This window comes from Caretta caretta, chromosome 4, assembly GCF_965140235.1.
Source record: "Caretta caretta isolate rCarCar2 chromosome 4, rCarCar1.hap1, whole genome shotgun sequence".
In the NCBI taxonomy this organism is placed as follows: Eukaryota; Metazoa; Chordata; order Testudines; family Cheloniidae; genus Caretta; species Caretta caretta.
In genome coordinates, this window is record NC_134209.1 from 69,810,371 (window position 1) to 69,824,611 (window position 14,241).

Genomic DNA, 14,241 nt, shown 5'->3' on the forward strand with positions numbered 1-14,241 from the left:
TGTGCTGGTTGTGGGTAAGGGTAAAATGAGTTGATTATTTCAGTCCATTCCCTGGAACCCTCATCTCAAAAGAATCTACCTTGGCACTTATTTGAATTTGCAGACAGAGATTAAAGATTTTATGAACAGACAGATTGAATTACCCTGTCATGTCTAGTAGTCCTTCAATGTATGTCTTCACTGCAGATTGTAATGCAAGCTTACACTCGGGTGTTGCCTCTAACCCTCCTCCCATCCATATACACAACCCTTGCCCCAGAATTTGGTGCTTTCACATAGGCTAGTTGGCTTGTCTGGGGCTGTAGGCTAAAACCCGGATGCTGTTTTCACCTGGGTTGGTAACCTGCCCTTTTTGCAGTGAGGATGCAGACTAAATCATTTAAGTGCTGATAGTCCTCCAGTGCCTTCCCACAATTATCCCTTTGTGCCCAGAAGGACAGACTTTTTTCTGATTCCCTTTTCATACAGCAGTTCAGCTTACTACAGTGCAAAGAACTATGGGATATGCCCCTGAGACCCCATCAACACTTATGGATGAGTGTGGCACCAATGAGGACTCTGGGATGTGGCTTTTCAGTGCGGCTGCTCACACCTGTTCTAGGCTAACTTGCATGTGCAGGTGCTGATCACCCAAGTTAACTCTGCAGTGAAGGCATACCCTTATAATGTGGCTGAGTTGTACTGATGAGGGAACATGCCTACCACGTATGGTACACATGCTTTGATGCATAAACAAAGCATTGTCATTCTAATACCTTTCATGAGCATTACATGCACTTGTATATTTGGTCCAGCTTTCTTTCTAATCTCCTGGTTTTGATGTGCAAGTTTTGAGACATTTTGTGGCTAATTTTAACTTTTTTTTTTTCCTCCTAGGGTTGAATATGATGCCTATCGCACAGACCTAGAAGAACTTAATCTTGGTCCCCGTGATGCAAACACTCTGCCAAAGATTGAACAGTCACAGCAGCTATTCCAAGTGCATAAAGAAAAATATGACAAAATGCGCAATGATGTATCTATCAAATTGAAATTTTTGGAGGAAAATAAGGTAAGCTACCACTTCACCTCCTACACTGTGTAGTGGAGTTGCTTTCTGCTAGATTCTTTCTCCCGAGATCAATATCTGATACAACAGCACATTTTCTTGAAATACAGTCTGCTTCAAAACGTAAAACAAGAAAGAGAAGTAAACTAGATTGGTTTCTTATTGTGCTATTGGAGCATGCCTTCATGGAGTTAGAGACCTCAAGATCCTGACTCTAAATTACTGAAGTAAAAGCATATTAGAAAGACTACTTGAACATATGAAAGTATTTCTACTGCACTTTCACACTTATCATGTAATAGAGATCAATACATTGATTTACTAATTGTGATCTATGATTAGATTGTGGGCTCAAAATGCAGAGCATTATTACAGTGTTTGGTAATGCCTGCGGGACGGATATGTGTAAAAGACAGCGAGGAAGGGCAGTAAAGAGATCATTTCAAAACTGATTTTCTCCTAATTAAGAAGAATAATTTTGGCACCAAGATGTGTGTATTTAATCAATGTTAGATGAGGATTAGACTGAAAAACTGTAGAGATTGTTCTGCATGCCACCTTCAACACAGAAGCAAAGCTGTTCCATCCCTCAACCCAGATATATGCAAGGGTCTGGTTCTTGGAACAGTTTCCTTTCTCGTAGATTCTAGATAGGATTGCTTCCCTTCCTGTCTGCCTGCCCCTTTCCCTCACATACTCTCTTTCTGGTCATGCAAGAGTTTTTCTTTTTCAGGAGTGCAAGCGTCACTGTTATTCCCCACCCCACCCCTGTTCCTGTGAACTAGAAAAATAAAGGGTTCTCATGCAAACATCTTACTACTTGTTTCTAACTGACACTACTGATCTCTGCATGCCTGGGTTTGGAAGTTAATAACGGTGTCAGGATTAGGATAAAATGAAGATAGGAAAAATCAATGTTGTCAAACTTATTTCCTCTTAGATAGGTATAAAAATAGAACAGTCTTTAAAATCTAAACTGAGGCATATTAATATGTGCCTGGAATGGCTACAGTCCTTTCCTATGACTGCAGTTACTGCAAATGCCCACAGGGAAGAGAGAGTTAGCAACCTCTATCTCCAACAACGGATGAATATTTTCAGTAGCACACCAGCTCATAGTGTAAAGCCTTGACATTGGTAACATTACCTGTTACTCCGGCACAGGCTGTTTTCTTAAACACACCAAAAAAAACCCTAAAAAAACCAACAACCCTAAAACCCTTGCAGGTCTCTGACTTTCCAAGAGAAAGTCGTTTGGGCCAGACGTTCAGCTGGTGTAAAACAGCTTAGCTCCACTGACATCAATATAAGGCCTTGTTTACACTACAAAATTAAGTCGGCCTAAGTTAAGTCAATATACAGTCACTGCAGTAATTACTGTGGTGGTTCCTGTCCACACTGTGCCCCCGTGTTGGTGGTGCATGTCCTCCCCAGGAGCGCTTCCACTGACTTAAACTGTGTGGAGCACAGACAGCTGGAACTCCTCCCGCCTTTGGGCGAGCAGGCAATGTAAGTAATGCAGTATCTGCAGACACTGTGTCACCCTAACTACATTGACCTAAATGCTATGCCTCTCGCGGAGGTGGAGTTATTAGCTCAATGTAGTGGGCAACTTACATCTGCGGGAGCTGCCTTATGTCAACCTATCTCTGTAGTGTAGCCCAAGCCTAAACCAGACAATACAAGTTAGATTAAGCCCTGAACACAATGGGAAGAGGTAGTAGAGAACAATAAACTAGTGGAGAGAGGAAAAAGGAGAACAAGTCTCAGCATATACACTTATAAAAAACACCAGTTCCCTCTGGTTTCCAGCTCTGGCTCCACTGATTCAGCTCTTCTGAGAATAAGATATTTTACTACACCAGCATCAGCATTAGGACCAGAAGTTCAGATTCCTTCAAGAACATTCATACCGATATAGCTCTGCCATCTGCAAATAAACAGCACACCAAACCCTTAATGGGCCAGATCATCAGCTGTTGAAAATCAGTGTTATCAGAGTTTTTCCTGTTAATATCAGATGAGCACCTAGCCCATTAAGTGTCTGATACATTATTTGCAAATGGAAGAACTATGCTATAATTTATGTTCTTGAAGCAATCAGATGCTCAGATCCCAACGTTAATGCAGATACTAAACTGTTAGTTCTCAGAAGAGCTGAACTTTCAGTGTATACTGATCTGGAAACTGGAGATAAATGTTTGTTTCTGCAAACTGGTGCACTGAGATAATTTTCTTTCATTGTTCCTGTTACGTCTTTGATTAAGGGCTTAATGTAATGGATATAGTTTGGCTTTTTGCTTTTTTTTTTCTCGTTGAAATTATTTAAGTTTTATAGGGGAGCTATTGATGTATGACTTTAAAAACAGCTGAAGGTAGCCCTTGTTAAAATTTTTCCTTTGAACTTTTGCATTTTTATACCCATATCAAATTGCAGTTTTCATGGTTGTGTAAATGCAAGTTGCATAAACACACCACACGTGCAGTTTAACAAACACAGCCAATCTAATGTGGAGTTGGAATAATCTTGAGATTTAATTGACCCACAAGAGTCCATTTACTGGCACCTTGTTTTTTTATGAAACGGAATATTGCAGAGACCCCCTAATGAATTCTTCCTTTGGGGAGTCTTGATTAACAGCAGAATTATATTGGCAGTTGCAGCCTGCAGTCCCCAAATCTGTCCCCACAAGCCGCTGGTTCCTGCTACTATAGTAAGGGGGACAAATAACTCAATAGGGCTGAGAACTGTGGAGGAAACTTCAAACAGCCTTTGGATTGGAAATAGGGAAGAAGAGAATTGCCTTGTGATACCTTGTAGTTAACCCTGCACTGGAGCCGGGAGACTTGCAATCTGTTAAGGAAGCCCTATTCTGTTCTGCAGTAAAAAGGCCAAAGTAATTTCTGGGCTTGTATGGGTTGGATAGGATTTGGGGTTGGGGGAAGGAGAATCCTTCATTGACTAAATACAACCTCTATACAGGGAATACATCCTTACCTCCTGGACACAAGATCTAGTACCAGAATTTGAGCTCCAGTGCTTCCTATGGAGTAGATATTTTGTTCTTATGATAGTTCGAGTTGTACATTTTTTTTCTTACTAGCATAGTACACAGTTCCTGAGTTCTGTACTGCTGCCATAAAAATAAACATTTATACATAAATAGCTATTTAAACACTAAAACAGCGGCACTGTATTTTAAATTTAACTGAGGTAATCTCTAAAAAAAAAATTTAGTTTTAGAAAATATGTGCTAATAAGGTTTTTTTTTGAAAATTAGTGAAATCTTTCTGTACATTTTCAACAAATATAAGTGGAATTTGCACATAGATTTAAGGACTAATGGTTTGGCTCAAAATGGACAATTTCCTACATAAATTGTAAAATCTGGCAATCGGTCTTGATTTATCTTGAGCTTTGAGAGAGGTTTGGCTCAAGGCTTTTTATGTTTAAAAAGGGATTTTTAAAAACTGCTCTTGTGTGCTTAGTAGTCTTAGCACTGTTGGGTATTTCTCAACTACATGACATTGGAAGCTTCAAAATATTTACTCTAGGACTTTTATAGCTACCATTCGAAAATGGAGGCCTCTAGGGTACCTTTCATAATCAAAACTGCCATAATGAGATGTCATTTTAAATACATCTTTAGGCCCATCTCCTAACATCGTCTTTGTTTTCTAAATCTACTATCTCTCTATGGGGTCATTGAAAAGAAGCCAAAACAGGATTACGGCTACTTGCTGTGATAGGAATCCATTTTTCCAGCCTGTAGCTTTGTCTGTATATAATTCCTCGTTTCCTTCATTTTTATGTAACGACTCTTATTTCTTGTTGTGCTTCCTGGGATTTAATGGAAGGTTCCTAAATCACAGAGCATATAAGAATGGTACTCTTCCAATGAATCCATCTTAAATCACCACTCTCCTTTCATGTCAATCTGTGCGGATGGGATTTTTATCAGGAAAAACAAAGGAGCTTCTGCTGCAACTAGTACATGTCCTGTATGTGATACTGGAAAATGTAATGTTACTAGTATTTCACCGGAATAGAACTTGAGGCTAAAATAGTACTTTGAGCTCGACACAGAATAAATTTGGTAGCCCTGAAGAACAAAGTTTGAAGAAATGTTCTTGAAATCCAGAGAGATTACTGCACTCTAATTCGATTTCCTTTTGGTTTAAATGGTAACCTATGTCTTTTAGGTTATTTTCCCATTGTAGTTATGAAAGCTGAGACATCATTAAACCTGTCTTACCAAAGGAACATTTGGGTGTCACTAGCACTCTAACAGATTTTACAACTAGTCAAACTATGACTCAGTCTGTATCTGTCCCAGAGTAAGGCTGTAAGAGAATCTTTGCTACCCCATTGCTTCACTTGTTAGCTCAGGATACCATATAGGAGACTAAGAACAACTGCAGAACTTTCAAATGCCAAGATGATGGAACAGTCTGCATAATACTATTATCAAATAGTTGCAAAGACATAGTTACATGCTGCTTTGGTAAGCCCCTTATTAATTGGAGTATGCCATTTCCTGTCTTCTCTTTATACCACAAGAGAAGTGCCACTCTTTAATTGAAGAAGAGAAGATTAAAATAAAGGGGGATCACTGAAAAAGCGATAGTCCATACTGGCCTAATATTTTGGGTCATTGCCTTGTAAAGAGCCTGCTTGGCATGCATCTTTGGTTTGGAAAGCCTTCATTCATATGCCAGACTTATTGCATGTGAAGAAAATTCTAAAAATACAGTATGAGCAATGTTATCAAATGCAGTAGGAACATTAAGCTGTATTAGTACATCTATAGCTCTAGAATAGACATGAATCAATACATTTCTGACTTAATATAGTTGGTCTTGGTGCTGAAATAAATTATACATTTTTTTAATTCTAGAACTTTTTTTTCTCCTTTTAAGAGCCTTAACTATTCAAAATGCTGAAGTGGTAAAATCTTAACTCAAAGCAGTCTGAAGGAAGCAGTCTTACATTCATATGGATAAAAACATGTTCACACCTATTACAGAAGCCCTTATAGGTAGAGCACTCAAACAACCAAATGGTGTCTGGCCTTGTCTGTTTAGATTGTAAATTCTTTGGGGCTGTCCCTTATGTGTTTGTAGGGCCTTGAACAGTGTAGCCATGGTATCAGTAGTGCTTCTAGGCAGTAATATAATGACAATAATCGTGCAGTATTGTTACACCATTCAATAGCCATATGATTATAATAAACAATTCTAGTATTTGTGGTTCCAGATTAGATTTAATGGATTTTTTTTAAAAATACATTTTTTCCTTTCTTCCGTGTCTCACCCCCCCCCCCCATGCTGCCCTCCTCCCCTGTATCACTACTGGGCAGAATTAGAGTTGTTTTGGTGGCCTGCCCTTAACATATTTGGATTTCTTCTAAGTTTAAACTTAATTCTGAATGTCTTAGATTTTTAACATTTGGTTTGGGGATAATGACATTATTGTAATGTATTTTACCCAGAGTTTATTCATATGAATTCTCAACTTAATGCCATTTTAACTTAGTTTTTTTGTCTTGGAATTTCCTTGTTTTTTAATTGAAAAGTTTGAACACGTACACTAAACTAGAAATGCAAAGAGAATGCTACCATATGATAGTTCTATAAAGTGGAAGATATATAGTATCAGCCTTAAACTTTATTTAACTTTTAGGAGCTGCGTCACTGGTATGCTCTAGCTGCTTTAGCCACTCCAGAGCAGCACAAATCATCCAGATTATACTGGCCAGTTGAGATGGATTTTGTAGCTGCTTTGCAGTGACAGAGCACTGCAAAGGAGGCAGTGTACACCCAAGTTTTCCTCCTCATCCATCATGTTCCCCAGCACATGCATGCCCAACAGTACATGCACACCAGATTTGTCCTTCAAGTTGCGTAAATCTAGTGCAAAGGGTAGCTTTTATTTTAAATAAATATTTAGAATTAATGGTCACTTTTTGCCATTATCCTAACTAAATGTTTATCTGTTAGCACAGACAGAAAAATAAAATATTCTCCTTCAGAGAAACTCAAATTATCATCTTTCAAAATAGTTGCCATCTCCCGATTGTTTCAAGTGAGAGTGATGCCAAGCTGCCCTCAAGGACGATGGTAGTGCCCAATGCTTTCAAAGGCAGTGAGAAACAATGTGAGGATCAGGTGAGTGGAAGTGGTGGCCATTGTTGCTAAGGGCAGCCTGCATCTTCAGTCCCACTGAAAACAATGAGAGATGGTGGCCATTTTGGTAACAGCTGCCTGTGGCCTCTGTCGCACTAGAAGCCATAGAAGATGGCTGCCATTTTGAAATAGGTTCTTTGTGGCATTCTGAAGAACGTGATTTGTCAGCCTCTGCTGAAGGTGAAACTTTCAATTATGAAAAAGAGCAGCAAAAAATGACCGTTAATCCTAATTTTTTCCAGATATATCTTATATACAAGATTTCAGTGAGGTTTTTGTTATTTGGGAGGTGTGAAAAAGAAAAGAGATGGCCCATTATTAAAATCATTAGAAGCAAAAAGACTGACCCAATGTGATAAATTTCTGAAAGGACCAATTCTTAATTTACCACTGGATCGATCGGTCTTCAGCTGTCATTAAGACTGTGCTGATTGCAACACGTCCGCCATTCCTCTCGCACTCTTGCCTTTCTTCTCCACGTTCGTCCAAAACGTTTAACAATGTCATCTTCCCATCTTCTTGGAGGCCGACCAGGATCGCATCTTACCCTTTTCTTCTCCTCCATCAGATGGTTTAACATTTCCTCCCTCACCAGCGACCTACAATTGTAAGTACACACAGCGAGGGTTGTCCTTTTCCATGTTGACCTAGCACCTGACATTTTTAGCAACCTCTCGTTGCTCAATTTCCGCTCCACCACCTAAGACCCATTTGCTCGTGTTGTTTTAGCTGTTAACTTCAAGCCATCCCACTGGCTAGGTAGGCAGGCAGGCATGCGTACCTCCTCAAGCTTAGTTAGCCTTCAGCCTCTAAGGAGAAGGAAAAGCGCTCTTTCCTCTGAGAAAGCAATCCCCTTCCCTGGATTGGATAGTCAGACACCTTTGTAGCATGGTTAGACCTACCAGGGCATACGCCCTGCTACCATAGCTGTCAGACGGCCAGGGTCACCGCTGCGCCATGGTGAGGCTCTGAGGTAGGATTTTGCAGCGGATTATTAATTTAAATTCCTAAATTTATGGATTTATGTGTAGATATTTGGAATAAGTGCTGTAGTTTGGGGGGAGGGTGGTATGATGCATTTTTGATACATAAAATGAGGTGTGAATCCCTGCTACAAGTGTAAAACTCAGCCTTAACTTTGGAGTCATGACTGTTGCCTCTATAACATCCTTATTTTGATGCCATGAGGCAGTACTTCTGCAGCCCACAATGGGAAGCCAGAGCTTTCCAGTAGGTTCTGGTAGTTCATAGTACCTGGGGTACTTCATCCTAGGAGAGTGACTTTGTATAGACAGCACCCTCAAAGCACTGTAACTTACTGGTAAAGTAGCCTTTCTTTATTCTCCTGTTTAACAGAGTGCCCCTGACCCTTTTAACAAACGCCGCCCTTTCCCCCTCGCCCTTCACGTAACTCACTGTCATCTGATAGTGCAGATTCAGAAATGGAAGCGTGTCCACCTTTGTGATTAGAAACTGTCAAATTAAACTGATATTGGTCAGTTTGAAGTGGTCAGTGGAGCGGAACCTGCATTTTAAGACTGTATAGATGTGGTCATTTTTCACTTGCATCAAGCATTTCCAATACAATACACAGGAAAATCAAGAGAACATACTAGGAATTAAAACAAAACAGTGTGGCCCTGAAACTAATTTCTGTTACTCTGGATTTATCCAGGTCTAACTTCATAGAATGTATTTGACATCAGTATAATTTAGAAAGAATCTGTAGTAGAACTTTATAAAGATACTTAAATTCAGTAAACATGGTTGCCTGTTTTTTAAACAAGGATAATGTACAGATTTGTGCCACTGAACGATTTTTGGAATTTCATAACATTTATGAAAAGATTGAGAGATCTTCCACTTACTAATTAATTTAAGTAGTTGGATTTATAGCCCAGATGACTCTCTTTATTTTCTAATCTTGGTTCCATAAGCTCCTTACAAATTATCTAAACAAACCATGGTACAGAACACTAAAGTTAAACAGAAACCCATCCAGCCCAAATACTCAGCCCAGGCAATATCAAACAAGTCTAAGTAGGTGGACAATATTGAAGGAGACTAGATGATGGTCAGAGGGGAATCTCAATGGAGAGGTTAGAGTTGGAATAGTGTATAGTGAAGACCAGACAGAGTAAGTGAGTGGAAGAGTTGATCCAGGATTTTAGCTCAGATGAGATTAAGACAGTGAGGCAAGCAGATTATCACTGAAGTCATGTTGGTGAAGGAATTGTGACACAAGGAAGAGGAAAATGAAGTCGAATCAGATGAAAGTGACTGGGAAGAAGTAGACCATAGTTAGATGGAGTGTTTAATAGAGGAGTGAGATAAAGAACTGGGGCATTGGAAGTGACAAAATGGGAGACTCGCCCTTTTTGGTTTGTCTCATCTCTTGCAAAGACAGACTTGGTGTTGCAGACTTTCACTGGGCAATTCTCCCTTTTGGTATACTTTTAAAATATTAGGTTAGGAGTGTGGGTCTGCACAAGATGCCTATGATCCCACACCTGCTTCAGACTTTTGCATAGAAGTGTCTTCAGTTGCTGATAAGCAAACGAATTGGCTTAAGGACAAACATTCATTTGTTCCTGAATTTCTTCACTTCTGTGAGGTAAAAGCAAGCTGTCCTATTGAGATGAGATTTTCATTTGTCTGTTGCATTTTGTCTGGAATCATGTAGCCAATGATTGAAAACAAGGATCTCAAGTATTTTAAACTTGTATCAATATAACCTTGTTGCACAATATAACAAACAATCCTGGTTCAATTATATGATACAGCGGGAGGTTATATAGGGAACAATCCTGCACTGGCAGGGAGCTGGGCTGGATTACCTAACAGCACTCTGATGGAAAAAGACCTATGATTCAAATGAAGCAGAATACATCAGAAAAGTGACTTTTTGTTTCCTCAAGGTCACATAAACAAGATAGTCTGTATTCGCAAAAAGAAAAGGAGTACTTGTGGCACCTTAGAGACTAACCAGTTTATTTGAGCATAAGCTTTCGAGCTGTAGCTCACAAAAGCTTATGCTCAAATAAACTGGTTAGTCTCTAAGGTGCCACAAGTACTCCTTTTCTTTATGCAAAAACAAGATAGGCACTTTAAAAATGAGTTGCTATGTATATTATCTCTGAGGGGACAAATGTCACTGGCGAGTGGATTTGGTCCACCAGCATTTATAAATTGCACACAGATTTGACATCTTTAATGAATTGTTAGCCTATCTATGCAAGTATTTAGTTTGATTATCATTATGCTACTTAGTGGATTGCTTGCTGGCACAGTGACTAGTCACATCCTACCTAGTGAGTAGATGGACTACCTAGTGTTTCAAAAGCAAGATGACAGGTCCTGGGCAAAATGCGTATATTATGGGGTGAACATTTATTGGGAGAAGAAATAGTTGTAATATATGCTTTTGTGATGATAACTGAGACCAGCAGTGTCCATTCAGAAAGGGCTGCTCACTACACTACATGACAAATTAAGGGCCTGACTATACTACAAATCTGTCATGTTAGGCTGTAACCCTATTCCCTAGAAATGTTTTGTGAACATATTCCTGTTCGCATTGTATATGTTAGACACTCTTATCCATACACTGGTGGTGTTAGATGTAATATGTATGGGTCTAAAGTGACCTAGGGGGAGATTTTCAAAGGCACACATGACAGTTAAGTGCCTGACTGCTGTGTGCCTTTGAAAATCTCCCCCTTAGTGTCAGCTCAGTCATTGAGGAACAACAGGGCCTCTTAAATTACAAGTGAAGCTGAATTTGGTCTTTGCCTATTCCCTAGTATATCACAGATTCAGCAATCAGTTCAGTGCTATTGCCATTTTTGTTTTTAGAGGAGCCCCAAACTAGAGTAGCATGATTGTTGCATGTCAGAATTTAGTTGCATTGGTAGGATGTGTGAGGAATCTTGCTTTTGCTAGGCCTAGCTGTAACAGGTTGTAGTCCGATTGTCACAAGCACTAAACCCATGTCTTCATGATTTATTTTGAGAAAAATTGGTAGCTCTCGGGAACTAATAAAGCTTATATATATTCTCACTTGCCAAATCTTTTATCATTTATTGCAAAAAGTGTTGCAGTGTGGGTTGAATTTCTTATAATACCTAAATGAGAGAGAGTATTTCAGACATCAACAAATATAGTTGCCTCCTAATAGGAGAGAATGTAAGCCTCTTGCTAATGTTAAAGACTTTATAAGCATATCTGTATGCTGCTTTCTGCATGAAAATAAAGTAAGAGGTAAATACAAGAACGTGTTCAGACATATTTAGAATAAATGGCTGCAGAGTGTAAACTTACATTTTATAGCGCTCTAACTTGCTGGCTTAGGGGTCTGAAAAATCACCCCCTTGAGCGCAGCAAATCTGAGTGCTTTAAAGCGCTAGTGTAGACAGGCTCCAAACGCTGGAAGCCGCACTCCCAGCATTTGGGGCTAATCCCCTCGTGGAGGTGGATTACCAGGAGCGCTGGGAGAGCTCTCTCGCACTTCAAAGTGCTGCCACAGGAGCGTTCCCGCCACAGCGCTTTGAAGTTTCCAGTGTAGTCATGCCCTTAAACAAATACTCTCTCTTATATTACCTTAGTTTTCATTTCAATCTTGAAGTGGGGAATTGAATTTTTTTGAATTAATAGACCCTAATGACCCTCAGATAGTATCACAAAAGGTTGGATTTTTGTATAAAATGTTAAATGTGTATTGAATAACTCTTCTCCGTTAGTTTAGAGTACGAATTTTTGAATTCGTACATCCAATAAATCTCTTGTTATGTCTAAAGCCTCAAGTGTCAATCAAGTGCCTCTTCATCTTTAACTCCCTCTGTCCTTGTCCACAGGTTAAAGTATTGCACAATCAGCTTGTTCTGTTCCACAATGCCGTTGCCGCATACTTCTCTGGGAATCAGAAGCAGCTTGAACAGACACTTAAACAGTTCCACATCAAATTGAAAACTCCTGGAGTAGATGCTCCATCCTGGCTTGAAGAACAGTGATCAAACCAGAAAAGAAGAGCATTGTTTAACCTAGAATCTGTACATCTGATAACAATTAAGAGGTTGGGGTAGAAGGACTGTTGCAGTGATTCTTGCACAAACAGCTTTAATTTTTCCCCTTTTGTAATACTGTAATTGAATATGGTGGCAGGGTAGTGGCTTTCAGGTGCCCAAGCATAATTTCTGTCATTTCAGATTTTCAGTACTCCTTTTGTATGTGAGGGTTGATGGCTATTTCTGTAGTTAAACAAAAAATATAGATTTGCACTGTTGTGGTTTCTGGTCATTGTGGTGGCTAGTCAAAATATTTCCAAAGGGAGGTTTACATGATTTGTACCAACATCTGATATTTTATATATGAATATATTAAACATCTTTAATGAATCATTTTCATGTAATTGTGTTTTAAAAAGGAGAGTAAAAAGAATATTTTTCAGAGTAATAATATAAGGCCTTCATGCAGTACCTGCACAGAGGCAACAGCTGTAATAGACGGCTGATTGACTCACGAAATTGCAGCAAATACCTTTTTAGAAGGTAGGTCTTTATCTATCCATTGTATATTTAAAAACAAAAACTCTAAAGAAGCGAGAATCACTGTCAGTCTGAGGCTTCTAAGCACACATTTTAGCTTTGCACCAAGTGGCTAGCTAGGTGAATCCAACCACTTACCATACTAATTCCATTTTTAAATGTTACTTTCTGCGTGAAACAAATACCATACTAGCCTTAAATCACAGATATGTGCCTTTTCATAAGATACTTTTCAACCAGTGTACGTAATCCACAAGAGAGCCCTTTCTGTCTCTGTTCCCAACAAAGGAAAGAATACTACATAATGCTATATTTCTTTCTACACTTTAGAATAAGATAAAACTTTGGTTAACATTGATGGATTGTGATCCTTATTTGAGAGAAAAATAGGGCCAGTATGATTAACTGCAGAGCATACTTCAGCACCAGGGATAATGTGGCTGATATTTGTAGGTTTCATTTCTCCATCAGTAGTGTAATCCTTATTAAATGTAACTATATATGTTAATTTTATCATAGGCATTTTAAAGTCAGTATATGTGAGCGTTCTCATTTGCACATGTTCCATTGCTTTATGTTCTATTAAGTAAAATGAAGTACTTAAGGACTATTATTTACAACTTATGTGGACGGTATGATTTATGTACTATATGTTCGTGTCTTTCAGCTGATGTTTCTTAAAAGTTTGTTTTCAGTGCTTAACACAATAATGTAACTATAAATCAAACATATTTACGTCATTCCTCATTAGATTCATAGTCTGGCAGAGCCGTCTTTATTTTTGTATTCTGTCAGATTTTCTCTTGTAATCATTCCTTTTACATTTCCCCAGAATGTACCTCCATTGTGAATTTTTTATTCATATTAAAGGTGTTTGCTGCAGTACCTTTTTCTCTGTCGATAACTACAGATAGAATTCTGCTGTAATTCTCTGCAGCAAAAGCTCAGAGAACCACCAGGTGAACCCTTCCGTTTCAGTAAATGAACACTGGGAGTATGGTAACGGTTTTATAACCTGCCACAGGGCGAGTTGACATTATATGCAAGTTAAAACCCAGTGCAAAAAAAAAATCTACTTGTGAATAAATGTCAGTGATTTTATGCTGAAGCCACTTAAAAATGTGAGTGATAGCAGTGATACTATTAAGCATGAATGCACATCACTGCTGTTGTGGATTCCTTGTTCATAATTACTGTTTTGCAGGGCTTCAGTCGTGCCAGAATACTCTGCAACGCCATCCTAGTGCTTTTGAATGACATTCCAGTACTTCTGGTACTATCACTTATCCATGATAGTACTGGAGGTGTATTCCAGTGCTTCCTTCTTTTTGGGACTGGAGCACTTTTGCTATAAAGTCCACGACCTCTAACAGCATTGGATTTGTGTGTGAGTGTGACTGTGCAGGAGAAGTGTCTTTTGCAAATAGCCATGTGACTGCACAGGAGACTCATTGAGGGCAGAGA

The 14,241-nt window shown here is 39.0% G+C and overlaps 1 protein-coding gene across 9 annotated transcripts in view; it reads left to right on the top strand.

Moving 5' to 3' along the window:
* ARFIP1 (ARF interacting protein 1) overlaps positions 1-13,662 on the top strand; it is a 98,534-nt gene extending 84,872 nt beyond the window's left edge. For all 9 annotated transcript variants that reach the window (XM_075127740.1, XM_075127741.1, XM_075127742.1 and 6 more), the window contains 2 exons: positions 877-1,051; positions 12,088-13,662. In XM_075127740.1, the coding sequence (XP_074983841.1) occupies positions 877-1,051; positions 12,088-12,243 (331 nt within the window). In that variant the 3' untranslated portion in view covers positions 12,244-13,662. The remainder of the gene's footprint in view (positions 1-876; positions 1,052-12,087) is intronic.
* The last annotated feature ends 579 nt before the right edge of the window (positions 13,663-14,241 follow it).